This window comes from Drosophila eugracilis, unplaced genomic scaffold (genome assembly GCF_018153835.1).
Source record: "Drosophila eugracilis isolate 14026-0451.02 unplaced genomic scaffold, ASM1815383v1 contig_1104, whole genome shotgun sequence".
Lineage (NCBI taxonomy): Eukaryota > Metazoa > Arthropoda > Insecta > Diptera > Drosophilidae > Drosophila > Drosophila eugracilis.
Window position 1 is genome coordinate 438,396 of NW_024571881.1, and position 16,823 is coordinate 455,218.

At 43.0% G+C, this 16,823-nt stretch overlaps 2 protein-coding genes across 5 annotated transcripts in view; one reads left to right on the forward strand and one right to left on the reverse strand.

Moving 5' to 3' along the window:
- Positions 1-12,075, reverse strand: part of LOC108109839 (Down syndrome cell adhesion molecule-like protein Dscam2) — a 40,274-nt gene extending 28,199 nt beyond the window's left edge. For 3 of the 4 annotated variants that reach the window (XM_017218587.2, XM_017218586.2, XM_017218588.2), the window contains exon 1: positions 4,172-4,654. In XM_017218587.2, coding sequence (XP_017074076.1) covers positions 4,172-4,223 — 52 coding nt within the window. In that variant the 5' untranslated portion in view covers positions 4,224-4,654. Of the gene's footprint in view, positions 1-4,171; positions 4,655-12,026 lie in introns of those variants that run through there. The other variant, XM_017218585.2, reaches the window with a different exon arrangement.
- A 590-nt stretch (positions 12,076-12,665) lies between these two features.
- Positions 12,666-14,433, forward strand: LOC108109778. Its single transcript, XM_017218455.2, has 3 exons — positions 12,666-12,917; positions 12,978-13,675; positions 13,729-14,433. Exons 1-3 carry the CDS (start codon positions 12,740-12,742, stop codon positions 14,020-14,022), a joined length of 1,170 nt encoding a protein of 389 aa, XP_017073944.1. The 5' UTR covers positions 12,666-12,739; the 3' UTR covers positions 14,023-14,433.
- The last annotated feature ends 2,390 nt before the right edge of the window (positions 14,434-16,823 follow it).

Below are 16,823 nucleotides of genomic sequence, written 5' to 3' on the forward strand. Positions count from 1 at the left end.
TTTTTAAGTCACTTAAGATAAAGTTTCGACCCCCTCCGACAAACTTTACAGCGCCAGACACGGTCTAATGAAAATTTAATTATCCATCCGAAGAGCGTTGCTTTTTATTTTCTTCTCCCTATCAGCTTAATTGCACGTGTGTGTGTGTGTGTGTGTGTGTAGATGGGTTAGTGTGTTCCTGTTCCCTGATTGAGATTTGCAGGTAGGATTTCAATTAAAACTTTGTCTTAGGCCCGGGACAAGTTGAAGCTAATTAGAGCACTTCGCCGAGCTCAAAACTGTCATCGAAGTGTCCCACATTTCTCGTCGAGGTTCCTGCTGGCTAAGTCCTGGACAATGGCTATGCGGAATGACCACGAATGGAGGACTCGATTCGATTTGTCAGCTGTGTCAATCAAGGAAGCTGCCGTTGAAGTGGGGCTTATTAATGTAAGTGCCGGGCACATTTCCACTACCACACTCTCTTCTCCCCCCTTCTAGCTAAAATCAATTATCCGCAAAAGAAACGCGCAAGCTGGAGAATGGAAAACTAAATGAAACTAGTTTCACTGCCAGCGGCAGGCTGCATCATTATCACGGATCATTAAAAATTGCCGTGAAGCTGAGCTGCTGGAAAAAGGAAATGGAAAATGCGAGAAGAAAAGCTGGAAAACAGAGAAGCAAATGAGAAAGAAGGAGGACCGCTGACAGAAAGGCAGACAAAATGCAAATGAGCAGCAGCAGCCAAAGATTTAACTCAAACTCGACGGCGACTACTCAGCTCCGAGATGCACTGGAAGAAAGGTAGGTCTCTAGTGAATTATGATTTCTTGGAAAAATAAAGAAAATGTTTAACTCAAAGGGGCTGTTAAGTACACTTTCTAGAAGTGTAGCCCTGCTTAATTAAGAAGAAAATCCAAGGGATTCGGGAAAACAGAAAAGCAACCCATGGAATGGCGATTTTAATTCACATTACGCTTACTTCACCGGGACAAAGCGAGCGGAAAAATCTTTTTGAAAAGTGTCTGCAAATAATAATGAAGTTGCCAGTTTCCAGTTGCCAGTTTCCAGTTTTCAGTTCCCAGTTGCCAGTTGCCAGCTACAAAGCGCACACTAAATCAGAAAAACTTTTCCCGCACGCCATTTAAATGAAAACGCAATTTCGCGACGGAGAAGAAGAAAATCGCTGAACAACAAGAAGAGCCGTAACATTAAAGCTGATTTGCATATGCCGTGAGAGAAGGAGACTTGTCTTGGGTGACTCTATATCTATCTTCTTGGGGGACAGAAGAAGTGTTTCCCTGGGCGGCAGGGGAAATGACTTGACAAATATAAATGTATACAGGCGTGTTCTCATTTTCACTTTCTCAAAACTTTTGGGAAATATCTTTAAGGGGGGTTAGGAAAACCCCTGACAATCATAGAAGAAAGGCACTTATAGGATATCCATTTCTCTTCTTAATTTTATTAGAGAAATCATTAAATTAATAAGGAAAGCTCTTGGTTCTGTGTTTTTTGTAATGGTCTTAAATGAAATCTCGAAAAAAGTTCAAAGTGAGAACCCTAGCAAAGCCAAACAGCAAATGTAATTCAGACAGCCGAAAAGTAGGCATCGTTTAATATTTAAAGTAGCACACGGCTCAGGGAAACGGGTCGGATGAGTGATGGAGGGCTGAGTTTGCTTCTCTGGGGTTTTAGGGTGTTCCGTTCCGGGCGTTCAGGAGGTGGCCCTCAAGTGCACGCATTTTTCTGCTTAAAAGCCCCGACTAATGCGATGTCGAAGCGAAATCTTCATCTGTCTGGGTGCGCACCAAAGCGGAATACTCAACGGATGTGTGTGTGTGTGTGTGTGTGCGCCAGGACCTGAGTGTAAAGTGTATTTGCTTAGGTCAGAGCACGTAGGGCACACCAGGGCTTCCTGCTCCAACTTGACTTGCTTTGACTAAACAAGCTGAAAAACAGGAAAATTGCTCAAATTGAAAGCTTGAATGTTTTAAGACTCCCTTCATGCCCATTTCTGAAACACTGGAACTCGAATTGTATCTGGACCTGGAAATCTCATTATCCAAGCCTGCATTTACCCAGCATTTCGCCAAGTAGAACAGGTTGCATTTTTGTGCGAAAATAATTAAGCTGCGTTGCCAGTCTAAGGGCTTGGGGATTTTTGTATCCAGCTTTTGTGCCCGCAACACTTCCTTGACGAGCCCTTCATTCTTCAGGGTTTTTTGTGTGCCACTCTCGAAAAGCCAAAGTTATCAGGAAAAGATCAACGACTGTGCCCCCGCCAGTGCAATGTCCATATCTACGGCCGTGTCCTCGTCATCGTCATCGTCATCCTCATCGTCCTTTTCCTGGCTCTTTGTATTCCATCCATGGCTAAGCTGCGGGCTGATGTTGCTGCTGGTTGGCTCCGATGGATGTTGCTGCTGACTGTGATAGTAAAGGCCTTTCTTTGCTTACTGCTTGTTGCTGCTGATGCTGCTACTGCTGCTATTGCTGTTGCTTTTCTGTTGCTTTTGGTTTTGCTGCCTCTACTGATGATGAAGCTGATTATGCTCTGCATGCTTTGGACTTAAGCCCGGCTCTCCTCCTTGGACAATGTTTCCAGGTCCTCACAAAAGCTCTCCGCCTGCCTTTGGCTTTGCTTCTTGGGGCTTGTTTTTGTTTCATAAAATAGCAGTCAGCAGTCAGGAGCCAGAAGCTGCATAATCTTGGCCCTCCTGCTGTGCTGCGATGTGACGAACTGCCTGGATGGGGGACGGTAACCCCCCCTCGACAAACCAACCCCACCCATTGCCCACTGCTTTCATGCGCTTAGCAAACGTGACATTCGAGGTCATTCACATTTCGAGGGCGTGTTGTTGAACTTGGTGTGAAGCGGGGAGCAGTGCAGCGGGGGCTATGATGTTGGCAATCTGGGCGGGGTATCTTAGCCAAAGCCAGGGGATTCTTGCCTGGCTTTCTTTTTGTACACAGAAGAAAGAGTTTTCCCCACCACACGCAGAGAACCATGCTGCACCTGACTATGACTAGGATGCAGATAGCGAAAATATGAGTGTCTGGTTATCTTCATTGAAGTGATTAATATAAATATCTTTCAACCTTTAACCGAAATAAGTAGCTAGGAAACATAACTCAAAATAAACTTAATTACACTTATAAACTCTTTATATCCACTTTTTTCTCTAAGTGCACAGCGAACTGCGAGACTTCTTTCACTCCGCTAGTTGTGCATTTGTTAAGCTGGGGTTAGTCGCTCCTGTCCGCGGCTTTCCGCCAGAGTTGCAGTTGCTGTGGGTGCAGACGGATTCGGTTGCTAAATGCCGTGACACATTAGACAATGAGGATCTCTAATTATGGCTCGAAAACTGCAATTAACATTTGATCCAGCCTGTTTTCAGGGTGTGTGTGTGTGTGTGAGAGTGGGGGAAGGAGTCTCTTTTGTGTGTGTGTGTGGTGTGTGCCTTGAAGTGTCGAGCCACGCCAACGGCAGAAAGTTTCATAAATGACGCTCCTGCTCCTGCGGCTGCAGCGGCTCGTGTGACTCCTGGCGCCTGACTCCTTGACTCCCTGACTGCCTGACTCGTCCTTCGATGTCCCGGCATGCAAAGTTTCGCTGTTGACTCCGTTTCTTTGAGCGCCACGCAAACGCAACACAAACAAAAACAAAAGTGAAACGTGTGCCTTTCAATAATTCAGTTTTATGGCACAAACTCCGCAACTTCGCCCGCCTTTTGTCTACTCGCGAAAGTTGAGCGGCAGGCGCTCATTAACGACGATATGTGTACGTATGTACATATATGTACGGATGTATGGGGCTGCGTTAATTGAAATGCTTTTCGCTTTTCAATTCCCCAACCCCACAGCCAACGCGCCCCCTTGTGAGATCCCTTGTTCCTTGGGCTTATGTTGCAAATTTAATTGCATACTTTTGTGGGCAAGGCAATGGTGGATAAAATGAGGGTAAAAGCGTTGCCACCACAACGATATTTTTTATCGATAACAACTATATTAAAGCAGCTACATTTTTAGATATATTATGGCTAGAATTTTTTAAATTCTTAGATTTTCACCCATTCTGGTTAACTAACTTACAAATTGTCATTCAATTCAAATTGAATCAATAATTTCGATTAGATTTTTCGCATTTTATAGCAACGGAAATGAAAAAAAATACCCCGGCAGTACTCACCTCTTATGACATACAGGATCAGGATGGCCTTAAAAAGGCTGTGTAAATCCATTTTTTATGAGCACTAATGCTTTCCATTACATTTTTTATGGGTAGAATTTAAATGCCGAATTTCGCTTGATTTGTTTGTTATTGCTATCGTTCTTTTTTTTTTCTACGCGTTCGCTCTGTTTGTTTCGGTTATTTAATTTCTTTCTCACATCCACAAATGCGTTGCCGTGATTGAAGCTGAAAATGTTAATGGTTTCTGGCACAAACTTTGTTGGCTGGCTATGCTTTTGTTATTGTTATTGTTGTCCTTGCTGTTTGTTTATTTTCCGTATTACGCGGCACGGAAATTAGAATTTCGAATGCGTTGCCAGAGATTTATGCGACCAGTGATTTTAATGCTTATGCTTCGCCTGAAAGACAAATATAATATAATACGTATACGTAAATATTCGGACTGAAATCCGAACTGCCTTTGTTTGCAATGTCGCAAAATTTGAAACTCAATCTGTTTTCTACCATTTTTTCCATATTTTAATCCAAAAATGAAATATTAAATGAGTTTTTTGTGTAGTTTTCTTAATTTAAAGATTATTTTCCTGTAAATGGCTTAAAGCTGCCTTGATGTGGTAGCTGCGGCTGCTGCCTTTGCTTTTGATTTCACTTGACGACAGTCAGTCAACTGCTATTCGCATGTCAGCGGGGATATTAATCATGTCAAGTCAGCGCCACAAAGAGCACTCCCATCCAGCCCAGCTAAACCACTTGGGGAGATCTGGAAGCCCCAGAAATCGGAACAACAGAACAGGGAACAGGGAACACACGGAAAAATAAGGGTTAATTTTATAAATGAAGTAAAGTAATAATTGTAATAAAATAAAATATATAACATTATACTTTCTCAATCAAAAATAAAATTCAAATGCTATCAATTAAAACATATTATAAAATGTAAAATAATTTTCCTTGTGTAAAATTGTATCCCTCATTCTGGAGACCCGGAAAATGGATAGTGTTACTGCTATGACTCCCTATAGTTTTCCCCTTTTTTCCGGGTTTCGGCTTTTGCGCCCCTTTGAGCGCATTTTTATGCGAGAAGATGAAGGCGAAAAAATTATGCATCAGCGCGAAATTGGAGCGCCATAAGTTGCCACTGAAGTGCTGACATCCTCATCTGAAGTTGAGGCTGCAGCCGAGTATCTAGGGGGCGACAGCGGCTACGAGTATCTCATGGATGCAAAATATGACAAAAATATGCTAAAACACGTGTGCGTGGGTCTGTGTGTGTTGGTGTATCGGCAGTCCTTCGAGGAGACCTCTCCTATGATCCCCTTTTAACCTCCCTGCATTGTATTGCCTCGATGGCATTACATTAACTTTGCCTGTGGCCAGCCATGACAGGATCTTCTCCGCAAAAGCCAGACGACTCCCCAAGGTAAACTTCTGGACATTGTAAAAACGACAAAAAAAAAAAGGGAGCCAAAAAAGAAAAATGCGGCAGGAACCAAACGATATTTGCCGAAACTTGAAACTATGCAAAAGGGACAGGAACAGGACAACTTGATACGGAGAAGATAAAAAAGAAACGTATAAAACTGTCAATAACGATAAAGCACAGAGGCGTAAAAAGGGACAGAGGGGCGAAAGGGACGGGTATTCGGGAGCTGGGGAGTATACGAGCTGTAACAACAAAATGCCGCTTAAGCAACATGGAAATTATGCCCAGTGCGAATATCATCAGCAAACTGCTGGAACACAGACAATGACTGTTGAGCAGCAGCCCAGAATGCGAGGAAAATGGATGGAAAAGTCAGCCAGAGGATGGGGCTTGGGAAATGCTGGTGAAAATGCTTCGTTTATTTCCTTCGTTACTTGTTGTATTTTTCCTTTCCATCTCTTCTCTGGCTCTGTGTGTGTGTAAAAAATCATGACTTGGCAATTATGCGGCAAATGTGCGCAGTGGGCATGCCAACAACACTGGCAAACAAAAGAGCGAAGGAATAGCGTTGCACACACGGCGGATGTTGAATGGCGAAAGGCGAACAAACATAAATATTACGCATACGCCGCATTGCACTGCCAACGTTTGCTAAATTGCTGGCAATTAGTTTAAAGTGCGACAGCAAAAAATCAAAATTGCTAGCCTAAGCAGGTTTGACAACAAGAAGTGCAGTCTACTTTTTCCCATGACCACATCATCAGGAAAACTTGTTTAAAATGTAAAAGAAAATAAATTAAATTGGATAATTAAAAAAATGTCATAAAAACGTTGATTTAAATTCAGAGAAGAAATAAAACTATAAGGAAATCTAGTTCGCAATCAAAAACGCATCAAAAAGTAACAAAGTTATATATAAAAATCATTAATGACACACATAAATCATTGCCCACTATCAAAGTCAATAAAAAGCAAAAGAAGGAAATGAAGATTTACCGATGGAGCCATCACGTATACGCCACGTTGCCCTATTGGCAATTTTGCTGAAAGCACGACAACATTGGTAGTTACCCGCGCTAAGATCAAATAAAATTCACTCTCGAAAAAATTCCGTTGAAAGACTAGACATTGAATTAAACATTTAAATGGGCCCCAATGGCTGAGCAAACTTTGTCTGCGACCCAATCAAAAGGGGCATGATTGCATCAAAGTGGGTATACCCTTGTGTGCCGCCTTTGTAAGCGGCTTCTTCTCCTATTTCATCGCCATCCCTTTGAACTGTTTCCTAGGCGTCTTTGCCAACGGCTTAAACACTTGAAGTCAGCTTCGATTTATTTATATTACACTTTACTTTGCCAGCTCGATCTTTGGGCTCTCTGTCTGTGACAATTTGTGCCGGGGAAATGCATTAAGGTCTGCCCTTTCCGGAAGCCATCTTCCCTCATCTATCCATCCTCTCATGTGATGATGTGGCAATGGGGAGGAGAGGATGAGGATGGGTTGGGCCAAGACAAGTGCAATTTATAGACTTCAACGCTTGGCCGGCTACGGACTTTTCTCGTCTGGTCTGCCGCCGTATGGCAGCCATCGTCTGCCAAATACGTGATTTATTTTAATAGATAATCATTATGCCATCGATTTCTATCATGTTTGGAGTCTGTTTCGCTTGTTGCATGCCCCCAACTCCTCGTCGTTTCACCCCTATTCAACCCACTTTATTCCCCTTGTACGGTACGTGCGTCAATAAATCAAAATCAAATGGCTTTCAGCTTATTGTTTTGCGTGGGTAAATAGAAAACATGTGCGACCTGCTGAAGCCACGTGTAAACAGCGAAGGGAATACGTATGAGGTTGTACCTTCAAGCTGGTTGCACTTCGGTGAACTCATTTTTCTGTTATTGGTAAAGTGACTTAAAGAAGAGACTTTAAAATAAAGTCACTTTAAAATACCATAAAATCCTTTACAAAATTGCTATGAACCCCAGTTAAACATATTCGTTTCTAGACCAGGACTTACTTTAACCCCTTTCTGCATCCGGCATGTGAAAAACCCCAACACTTTAAGCGCTGAGCAAAGCAAACCAGAAGCTGCCACAGCCGGTCATAGTTCACGGTTCATTCACATGGCAGATCCGCTCCTACCCGCAGCCGTATTTAAATTGTGCCATTATGCACTCGAGGACCGGGTTGCTGCCCCTTCCCCTTCGGACCCCTTCGCTAATGACTTTTCACGGCGTCTCTGGCGGCTGCTGGCAGAGGCACAAAAAAAATCAATAGAATGCAAAGGGCCTCTGCATGGGAATCTCGGCTGGCAAAACAAAGGGGGCGGAGGCTATGGGATTGAGTCCATGTAGTCCATAGTAGAGGCTCTGGGACATTGCTGGACAGCGAGTTGGAATTGTAATGGCTTGCAGCCGGCTGTCGTCTGTCGTCTGTTGCATTGTAACACTGGCCGACCGGCTGGCCACAAACAAACGGCAAACAAACAAATAAAGAAACAGCGGCAGGAGGCAGGAGCAGCAGACACACAAACAGAGGAAAAAACAAAATAGAAATAGAAACAAAACTAAAAAATAGGAGGAAAATCAATAAAGCAAAGGCATGAAGCAACAAACAAACAAGCCCAGCGAAAAACCAGCGAAACGGAGATAGAGAGAGCGAGCTAGCGAGAGCCTGAAATGCATAACAAACTGTGAAATGAAAAGCCAGCAACAAAATTGTGCAAGAAATTATATGCATATATACTACATAGAAAACACAGGAGGCGAAAAAAAAAGAAGAAAATTGTCGAGCCGGGGAGGGGGTAAGGCCTCTTGCACTGAAGTGCACATAAAAATCATTTAAAAACAGCAGCCAAGCAGACGGACAGAAGGAGGAGGTACGAAGTAGAAGGCTCTTTCCCAGCTTTCCCTGCTTTTCCCCTAACATTTTCCAGCTGGGGCCCAAGGTAAGACCACGTTGCCGTGATTCGAGGAGAGGCTTTGAGGGGGGAGGAAAAAATTGAGTTCAGCAAAAGGGGATGTACACAAAATGGGTCTAAAGTCATAAACTTTTTCCACATAGCAGCTGATGCCAACACGTTTCGGTTACTGGCAGCTCTTGTTTTTGTTTTCCACCGTAGTTGCTGTTGGGTTGCTCAGTGATTTTTCCTCGCCCATCCCGTCCTAGCCTGACCTGGCCTGGCCCGTTACTATGGTCCTTTGTTTCCTTCTGGCTAACGAGCCGAATATTGGGTTAAGTAAAATATGTACCAAATGGAAAACAAGGCGAAGCTCTGCCCGAGTACCTGAGTGGAAAATGTATATTTTGGAAACCGAAAAAATAATGATGAGTCCAGGGAAACGTAAATTTACCAAGATATGCAGATATTTTTTTTTGCATTTCTGTTTTCTTCTGTTGCGGGTTAGCCAGAAATAACACAAGTGGAAAAGTTCTTAGCTATTTTTAATTATTTTTATCTTGCTCTTGAAGGGCTTCATGTTCTGGCTGCCAATCAAACAATCAACTCCGACCTTTTCCAGCCCCTCGAGTTTGCGTGTCTCAGCGGAAGTTTGGATAAGACTGGTTCACCCTGCCACTGCCACTGCCACTGGTGCACATCAATCATGAAGCAGTCGACCCGCAGCAATAATTTTGAAATGCCAGAACCGCGCTTAAAATGTCACACGCCAATCAAAGCCATGTTTGCCTGCATAAATAAGCATAAAGCGAGCGGGGTAACCCCTTGCTATAAGTATGAATAAAATATGAAGCCAAACAAAATATCATTTCTCAACTTTTGGCAACTTTGGCGTTTTCTTTTGCCATTTTCCCTCGACAATCTCGTCTCAATTTCCAGAGCATATGTGTACGGAATACTGGGGAGAGGGGGAGAAAGTGATTTCTTAATTTGTTACAGGAAAAAACTTTAACCCACCCCCTCTCCGTACAGCCCAGAGACCCCTTTTTTCTGGGTTAAAGTGGCAAGCAGGAAGGAAAGTTTCCTTGAGCCTTGAGAACCCCTACAAAAAAATCGTACGTGACTTTTGTGGAAAATGATGGATCAGCGTGGGTGGGTGTAAAAGTGAAACTTGTGCCGCCTTCTAATTAATGTCAGTAGCAGTAGTGGCAGGAAGTTATTTGCCCGACGGGTTCATATTTTGATGCTTTAACGCCAGATTGCGCATACGCAGCATGTGGAGGCAATTCAAAAATTGCGTATACGCACTGCGGGCAGCTGTTGCAGTTTTGCTGGCCACCCAAAAATACATAATACCCGAGTGAGAGAGCAACAGGAAAGAACGAGAGAGAGAGAGAGAGCGAGAGCTTGCCACGATGACCGAAAATTTAAATAAACCAAAACTCGATGCCGGCAACTACTATTACTACAACTACTACGCATGAGTGTGAGTGTGGTCACTTCCGCTGTGCAACGCATGAAATACGAGCCATTTTTACTACTACACATCAGCCACAGAGGCTGCAACATCAACATGCGACATGTGTGTATGCGGCAATCGATAAATTTTGTGTGTGCAGCGCAGAGGAACAACAACAATAGCCCAGCCACTGCACTATAAGCCAGATATGCCAGATACGAGTGTATATACACCAACATATATAGCGTGTGAGTATCCGCACGAGTATATGCCGGCACAGACAGATTTATAGTTTGTCATGGCGGCAGCGTCCAAAATAGTTGCAGCTTCTCTCCCGCTCACAAGGCAACAATTCCTGCACTTTTCGTTCATAAAATCAATAGGCCGCCCAGCTTCCCTGCTCCCTCTCCCCCTCCCCTTGTTTCTCTCACTGCATTAGCCGGCCGGTCTTGGCTTTGTACATAGGTATTACCTATATATAGTACGTATATACGGGGGGAGTACATAGCATATATAGAGGAATGCACGCAGGACTGCTAATTGCTTGCATGCGAAACGTAACGTAACGAAACGAAAGGAAAGGAAATGGGAGCAAGGATCCAGATGAAAGACGCCAGATGCTCTGGCACAAAAGAAATATAAATAAATGCCATTTGCCCTCAACACAATACGGGGAAAATGTCAAACAATTAAGCGGCAATTAGCAGAAAGCTCAAGAGTGCCAGCAGCATCAGCGAACCAGAAGACCAGAAACGGGGGAGGGCGACATTTGCTGCTACGTGAAAGCGTTGCTAAACGTGTCTTCGGCTTGTCGAAAAGGGGTTGGATGGAAGGCAGCTTGGAGGAATGAAGGAGCAAGGAAGTTGGCCACTCAAGGCAGACGAGGTAGTCAGGAAACAGGATTGCATTATGCCTTATTGATGAGCACAGGTAAAGGACTTGACAAACTCTGAAAAGGACCAAAGTCATATGGAGCTGTTCTTGGGGGTTTCGTAGAAAGGAAGTGCTTAGAAGATGCTTGAAGATTGCTTTTCACTTTCTTATTAAGTTAAATTTTTACTAGACAAACAAATTTAAACAAAGTTAGATATTAAAATTAACAGAATTGGACTATGAAACAGCTTAAGTATTATCTAAAATTAGTTAAGAAAAAGAACTGAATTAATCTTAAACTTTTATTTAAGTAAAAACAAGATTTTTTATAAACAAAGTACCAAACCATAAAGTTATTCTCCAAATCTAAGAAAACATGTGTCATATCTCTTCAAAATTATAAAAATTCCAACACCTCTTCCTCTCAACAAAATAATCACCACTATTTCTGACAAACTCGTTGCCCGAATTAAACTCTCCCAAATAAACCCATTCAATTTCTTGATAAAACACACTTATCTGCCCGTCAAGCCATCAGGAGCTAAGCAAATTTGCATGCAATTTTCTTCTTCACGAGAGGGTAAGAAGCACTTTTCCACATTATACGTGGCTGTCTCGTGGCGAAAAGGCAACAAACTCGTTGCAGTTATTGTTGTTTTTGTTGTTTCTCTCAGATTTTTAGCACGTTGTTGCAATTCAATTTATTTTCAATTTGCGCGCATGCAAGGCGAAATGTTTGGAGGAGGTGGGTTCAAAAATTTGGTAGGGTTAGCATTAACACCTTTTCATTAGACACAATATTATGAAGCGCGATTTTTCCGGGTTTTCATACTTGGCGGATATTTTCGTTGTCTTAATGGGGCCGGCACACGTTGCACTCACAAATACGCATACACTTTTGGCCGGCACTGTATATATAGAAGGTATGTATATATATATATATATATATATATATATATGTGGCACGCACGCTTGCCGCTTCTCTTGTTGCTGTTGCAACGCAAAATTGCGAATTGCGAGTTGCACTTGCGACACTGACAACGACAACGACAACAACTGGCGACAACAACTGCGACGGCGCGCTCTTCGATGTTTTTTGTGTTATTCTTTTTGTTTTTGTACTTTTTTCCTGATAACAGGTCTCTCTCTCTGTCTCTCCCTTACACTTAGCCCTATCTCGCTTGCTCCCAGCACTTACTCGCTAGCCAAAAGGAAAAGGAGCAGACAACAACCGCACGCGAGCAACGTCGAACAGCAACTGAGTCCTGATTGCGCTGTCCCGCAGGATTTTTGTGCAGATGCAGGTTGCCATAGAGGCCATGTGCACCATCCCCACCTGCCAGTGGATGCTGGGGATAGTGCGCAGAATCCAAATCAGAATCGGCATCAACAGGAGCGTAGTAAAGTCGTAGTAAATTGGATTCCATTCGACTTTCATTCACAGAGCAACTCTCTGCATTCTCATGTTCACAATTTTTTCGATCACTGTAGTTAAGGGGAATTTTAAATATTTAGTATTAATGTTTAAATACTAGTATATCAGATGATGTATTTATTTATTGCTTTACAACACTGTGAATCTTACCTAAGGTAAGTTATGTATTTGATTTCATAGAATTATATAAAGGCCCTTGGACAATATGAAACTGATGTCCTAACGGTAGATCAAATAGATAGTTAAAGCTACTTAATAAGTGAAATATGTCATGTCAATCAAACGAACTAGTTCCCTTTTAAGCAAGCTTTTAAATCAATCAAGTTAGCATTGAGTAATTTCTCGATCAAAAACTAGAATTATAAGAAAATTCTCCAAAGGCAGTTGTTGAAAAAACGAAAACAAAAATCCTTTCTAAACCGATTCTGTAATATATTTTTGCGGACTCCAAACTTACTTTCTTTTTTTTCGATAACATGGCGCGTTATAATTTCATGAGTGTCATGGAGGACCTTGCCATGGAGTTTACGGTGGGCAAGGATCAGCACCAGCTTTTTATCTATGACTCGCGAATGCTGTCCCTGGCAATTCAGCAGCAGTTGGTCAAGAACAATGCGGTGTTCAAGAACCTCCTAGTGAACCTCCACAGGACGGGTGAGTAGAGTAATACTCTCATGGCTTTCAGAACCTGATCTAAGATCCTTCAAAGTGTAGCTGCCTATGTCGACAATTTAAGCTTGGACATGCCACTGAACTTCGACATGTTCTTGCCCATCCGACTGCCCCTTCCAGTGGCTCCCAGTTATGATGAGAAGACTCGTTGTGTGAGGTTTACCACGACCAACAATCGGCACCCATTCTTCTTTGGGAATGCGGTGAATTCCAAGTGCATGAATCTTCTGCTTCAAAGGGAACTCAAGGAGGCAGTATCTAAAATAAGGTGTGCGGCATCTGCCTGCTCCGGCCGCGCTTACGACCTTAAATATTCGGTGCTGATCTTCAATCAGGTGCCCTTTGTCCACCAAGTGACGGCCATGGAGCGCGGCAGCAATGGGCAGAGATTTATCCGCTTTGATTTTGTTCTGGCTTTGGAATTTTATGGCGAGGAGATGACTCTGCCACCGTATTTTGATGCTCCTATCGGTAATCGATGGATTGCCTATGGAAAGTTGAACGCCGATGGCGATCCCACTCCGGAGGAGTGGGCCATACTGCTGCCTAAGTGGCAGGACTTGAGCCCAGGAGCTTGCCTTATAGCCCTCAACAGCATGATAATGTTGTTCCGGCTGCTTAAGGCCCAGCAGTGCTACTGCTACGCCGATCCCGCCTCCGTCAAGTTTGCCTTCGTCTTAGCTTCAGAGGAGCGAGGATTGGACTTCCAGCATATGAGCATCGCAGATTTTACTATCACTGTAAGTGGATTAGGGAAATCTTAATGATCTTTATTATAAATATGCCTTTATAGACCCTCTTCCACCAACTGTTTGGCGAAATGTATGATGCGGTGTCCACAAACACCAAGGGGGACAAGACCACCAAGGTCAGTCGTTTGGTGGCCCTTCGGCAGCAGCAGCTGCGTGCCCGTGGTATATACGCCATGCTGGCGGATGCGGCGCTTCGGAATTCGATCACTTACGAGTTTGTCAACGCCTACTTCTGGTACATTCACATCGCACCGCCACCGAAATGCTTCTACAAATCGCTCATCGAAATCCGAAACACCGATACAGTTTTGAAGCGGAAATGGAATACCTCTTAAAGACCTTAAGCCTGCGAAGTTAAATTGACCAAAAACGATGGGTGGTGCTAGCTGGGGAATTACCAACTTCCAAACGGGTGGATAACAACCCTGAGGAGTGGCTTCCCTTGTTGATTTTTTGAAATTTGAGCACTGCTGTAAATTGGTCGAGCAGTTTGTGGGAATCCCCCAATGTGCCCCGCCATCGTCTTAGTGTCAAATCTCGGTAATTGTGCAACTTTAATGCCAAAAAAAAAAAAGAAAACTAAAAACTGTCGGAGTAGAGCTCTCACAGATACAAAACACACTCACACGCACATACACATTCAGCTCACAGGCAATGTACAGGAAAACACAGACAGAGACAAAAGTTAATAAAAGCCAACTAAAAACTAAAGCCGAGTTGGGCTACGTGTCCCTGTTTTGACTTGGGCCCCAGAAAACCACCTCTCTCCCCCTTGTTTATGAGGGGGAAAAAGTTAAATTGCAAATAGCTTGGGCTGGGCTTAGCTCGGGGGCGTGGCAGTCAGAAGAGAGGGCGAGATGGGCGATGGGCGATGTGCGATGGGAGGTGGTAAGAGGGCGACATGAAATTTTAGAAAAATTTGCTGTTATTGTTCAGGCAAAACAAAAGGGGTAAAAGGCTTTCGCAAAGCTGGCAAAATGGGATGGGATCTGAAAATAGGTGGGTCTACTAACGGGGCGGAGTCGCATTAAACAGAAACAGAAAGACACAAAAAAGTTTACCCGAGGAATATTTGGGTACGGTAAGGGGAAAGAGGAGAAGAGCATAAAGTTTTCCAGCGCTTTTGACATTTCATTGTTGTCAACTTTTAACTAGTTTTTTATGTAGTCATTATTTTAAAATGCAAATCGCCTACAACTGGCAACAAAAATACACACACACACACACACACAAACCAGTTTTTGGATGATTGTCCTTTAGAATTGTTTCGATTTAATCTGCTCGAAATCAAATGCCTTTAATTGCATTTGGGAGCTGCAAATTTGTCATATGGCCAAGCAAAGTGGCGAGCAGATTTGCTGCATCCATCGATGAGTTAATCTGGTTAATTCGCCAGCAGTACTTCATTGGGGCAATTGGCAATCGAAAAGTGTTTATTGCATTTTCCACTTTACGTTATTTTAATTGCATTTTCCAGCTCTCTTTTTGCACTTAAAGTTTTTGGTTTATTAAATGCCAATAAATGAACTGCAAGTTCAGATTGCAGATGTATAAGAAATTCATTTACTCTGGCTTCAAATTTAATCTAGGAAAAAGGAAGGAGGTTGTCATAAAAATATATTGAAAGTTGAGCAAATCCCCCTCCATCAGTCACTTAAATTTGTTGGAAAAATATTGCCAAACTTAAATTAAATGGAAATTTAAATTCAAGTGCTTTCATCAGCGTTTCCCTCTTTGTTGGGCTACATCATTTTCCCCCTACAAAGTAGTGAGTGCACAAAAGAAAAGCTCCCGAACGTCAAGTTGGCGATGTTTTTTTTTGGGCGGGGGGAGGTGGCATCTTTAATCAAAAAATAATTATGACTGACAGCGGGGGAGAGGGGCGGCCGGATGGCTAGCTAGTGTGGGTGTGCGTGGGTGGGGGCGGTGTCTGGTAAATTACATTTGAATTATGACAAAAACGAAAACGGAACTCTCCGCCAAAAGTGATGTGCAGCAAATGAGCTAAGCGACGGCCAAGTGAAATTCGAGAGGGGCGGTGGGCGGCTTTCGGAGAGGGGAGTGGCCATTACAACCAGAACAGGCGCAATTTACGCAACAAACAGGACGCTGAATTGAAATTGGACAGACGCGACGAGGATAACCGCAGGACCTCAAGCTGGAGGAGATGGAGTTTGGGATGGGATGATGGGAACCAAAGCGGGAACTGGAGACCGACAAAAGTTTATGTGAAAAACAGACAATTAATTTGTTTTGCAGCGCAAAAGGGACGCCAGGACATCAGGACTCCGGGACACAGGACACCAGCGGAGGGACAAACAATTTCGTGCTTGTTGGCAAAGAAAATTTACGTGCCAAAGACAATTGGGAGCTCCAAGCACTGGCAACAGAAGCCGATTCCCGGATTCATATTCCGAGCTTTGGGGGACAAACAGCAGGGCACGGTGGAAATGGTCAAACATTTTACGCTTTTTGTTTAATTAAAATTGCAACAGGCTACAGCCAAGTCCTTAAAGCAGCAACAGGATGATAGCAAAGCAGAGTTCTGAAAATAACACAGGAAAAAATTAACATATGCAAAATATTTATACACATTTTTAACAACAAAAATATAAAAATTATGTTTTAAATATTCTAAACTAGTTTTATATCACATTTCCTTCAAATTCCTAAGAATAAAAAATTGTTGTACATTTTTATAAGATGATTTAATACTTTTAAAAATAATCAAAATTGTTTCTTGTGCAGCAAAGTCAGCGTTTTTCAATTAAGCTTGCATTTCATTTAATATAGGGGGAAAAACTACAACATTAGTTGGCTGCCCTTTGCCCTTTGCCGGATATTCTCTGTTTGCGTTTGCCCAGTTATCCCCTATTTGCTTTTCCAGCTGCCAAAGGAAATGGCGCTCCCTGCTGGCTTTTGTTTTTCCTGCGAAAAGAAAACCTTTTATAGCGGTTATTAAATTGCTCTTTAAGTGCTAAACTCGAGCCAAACTATTTGCCACAACCCATAACCCACCGAGGTTGTTACCTGTCCTCCAGATCCACATCCAGATCCTCCTCAACGAAATCCGCGTACGTGTTGGCATATCAATTCACGTTACGGACCGAATAACTGCATGCATTCATTTGCGCCA

Bases quoted from the DNA above. Each gene is read 5' to 3' on its own strand.
- LOC108109778 (XM_017218455.2), top strand. From the start codon at position 12,740: ATGGCGCGTTATAATTTCATGAGTGTCATGGAGGACCTTGCCATGGAG. The intron at 12,918-12,977 runs GTGAGTAGAGTA...TTCAAAGTGTAG, and splicing joins AGTGAACCTCCACAGGACGG to CTGCCTATGTCGACAATTTA. The intron at 13,676-13,728 runs GTAAGTGGATTA...ATGCCTTTATAG, and splicing joins TCGCAGATTTTACTATCACT to ACCCTCTTCCACCAACTGTT.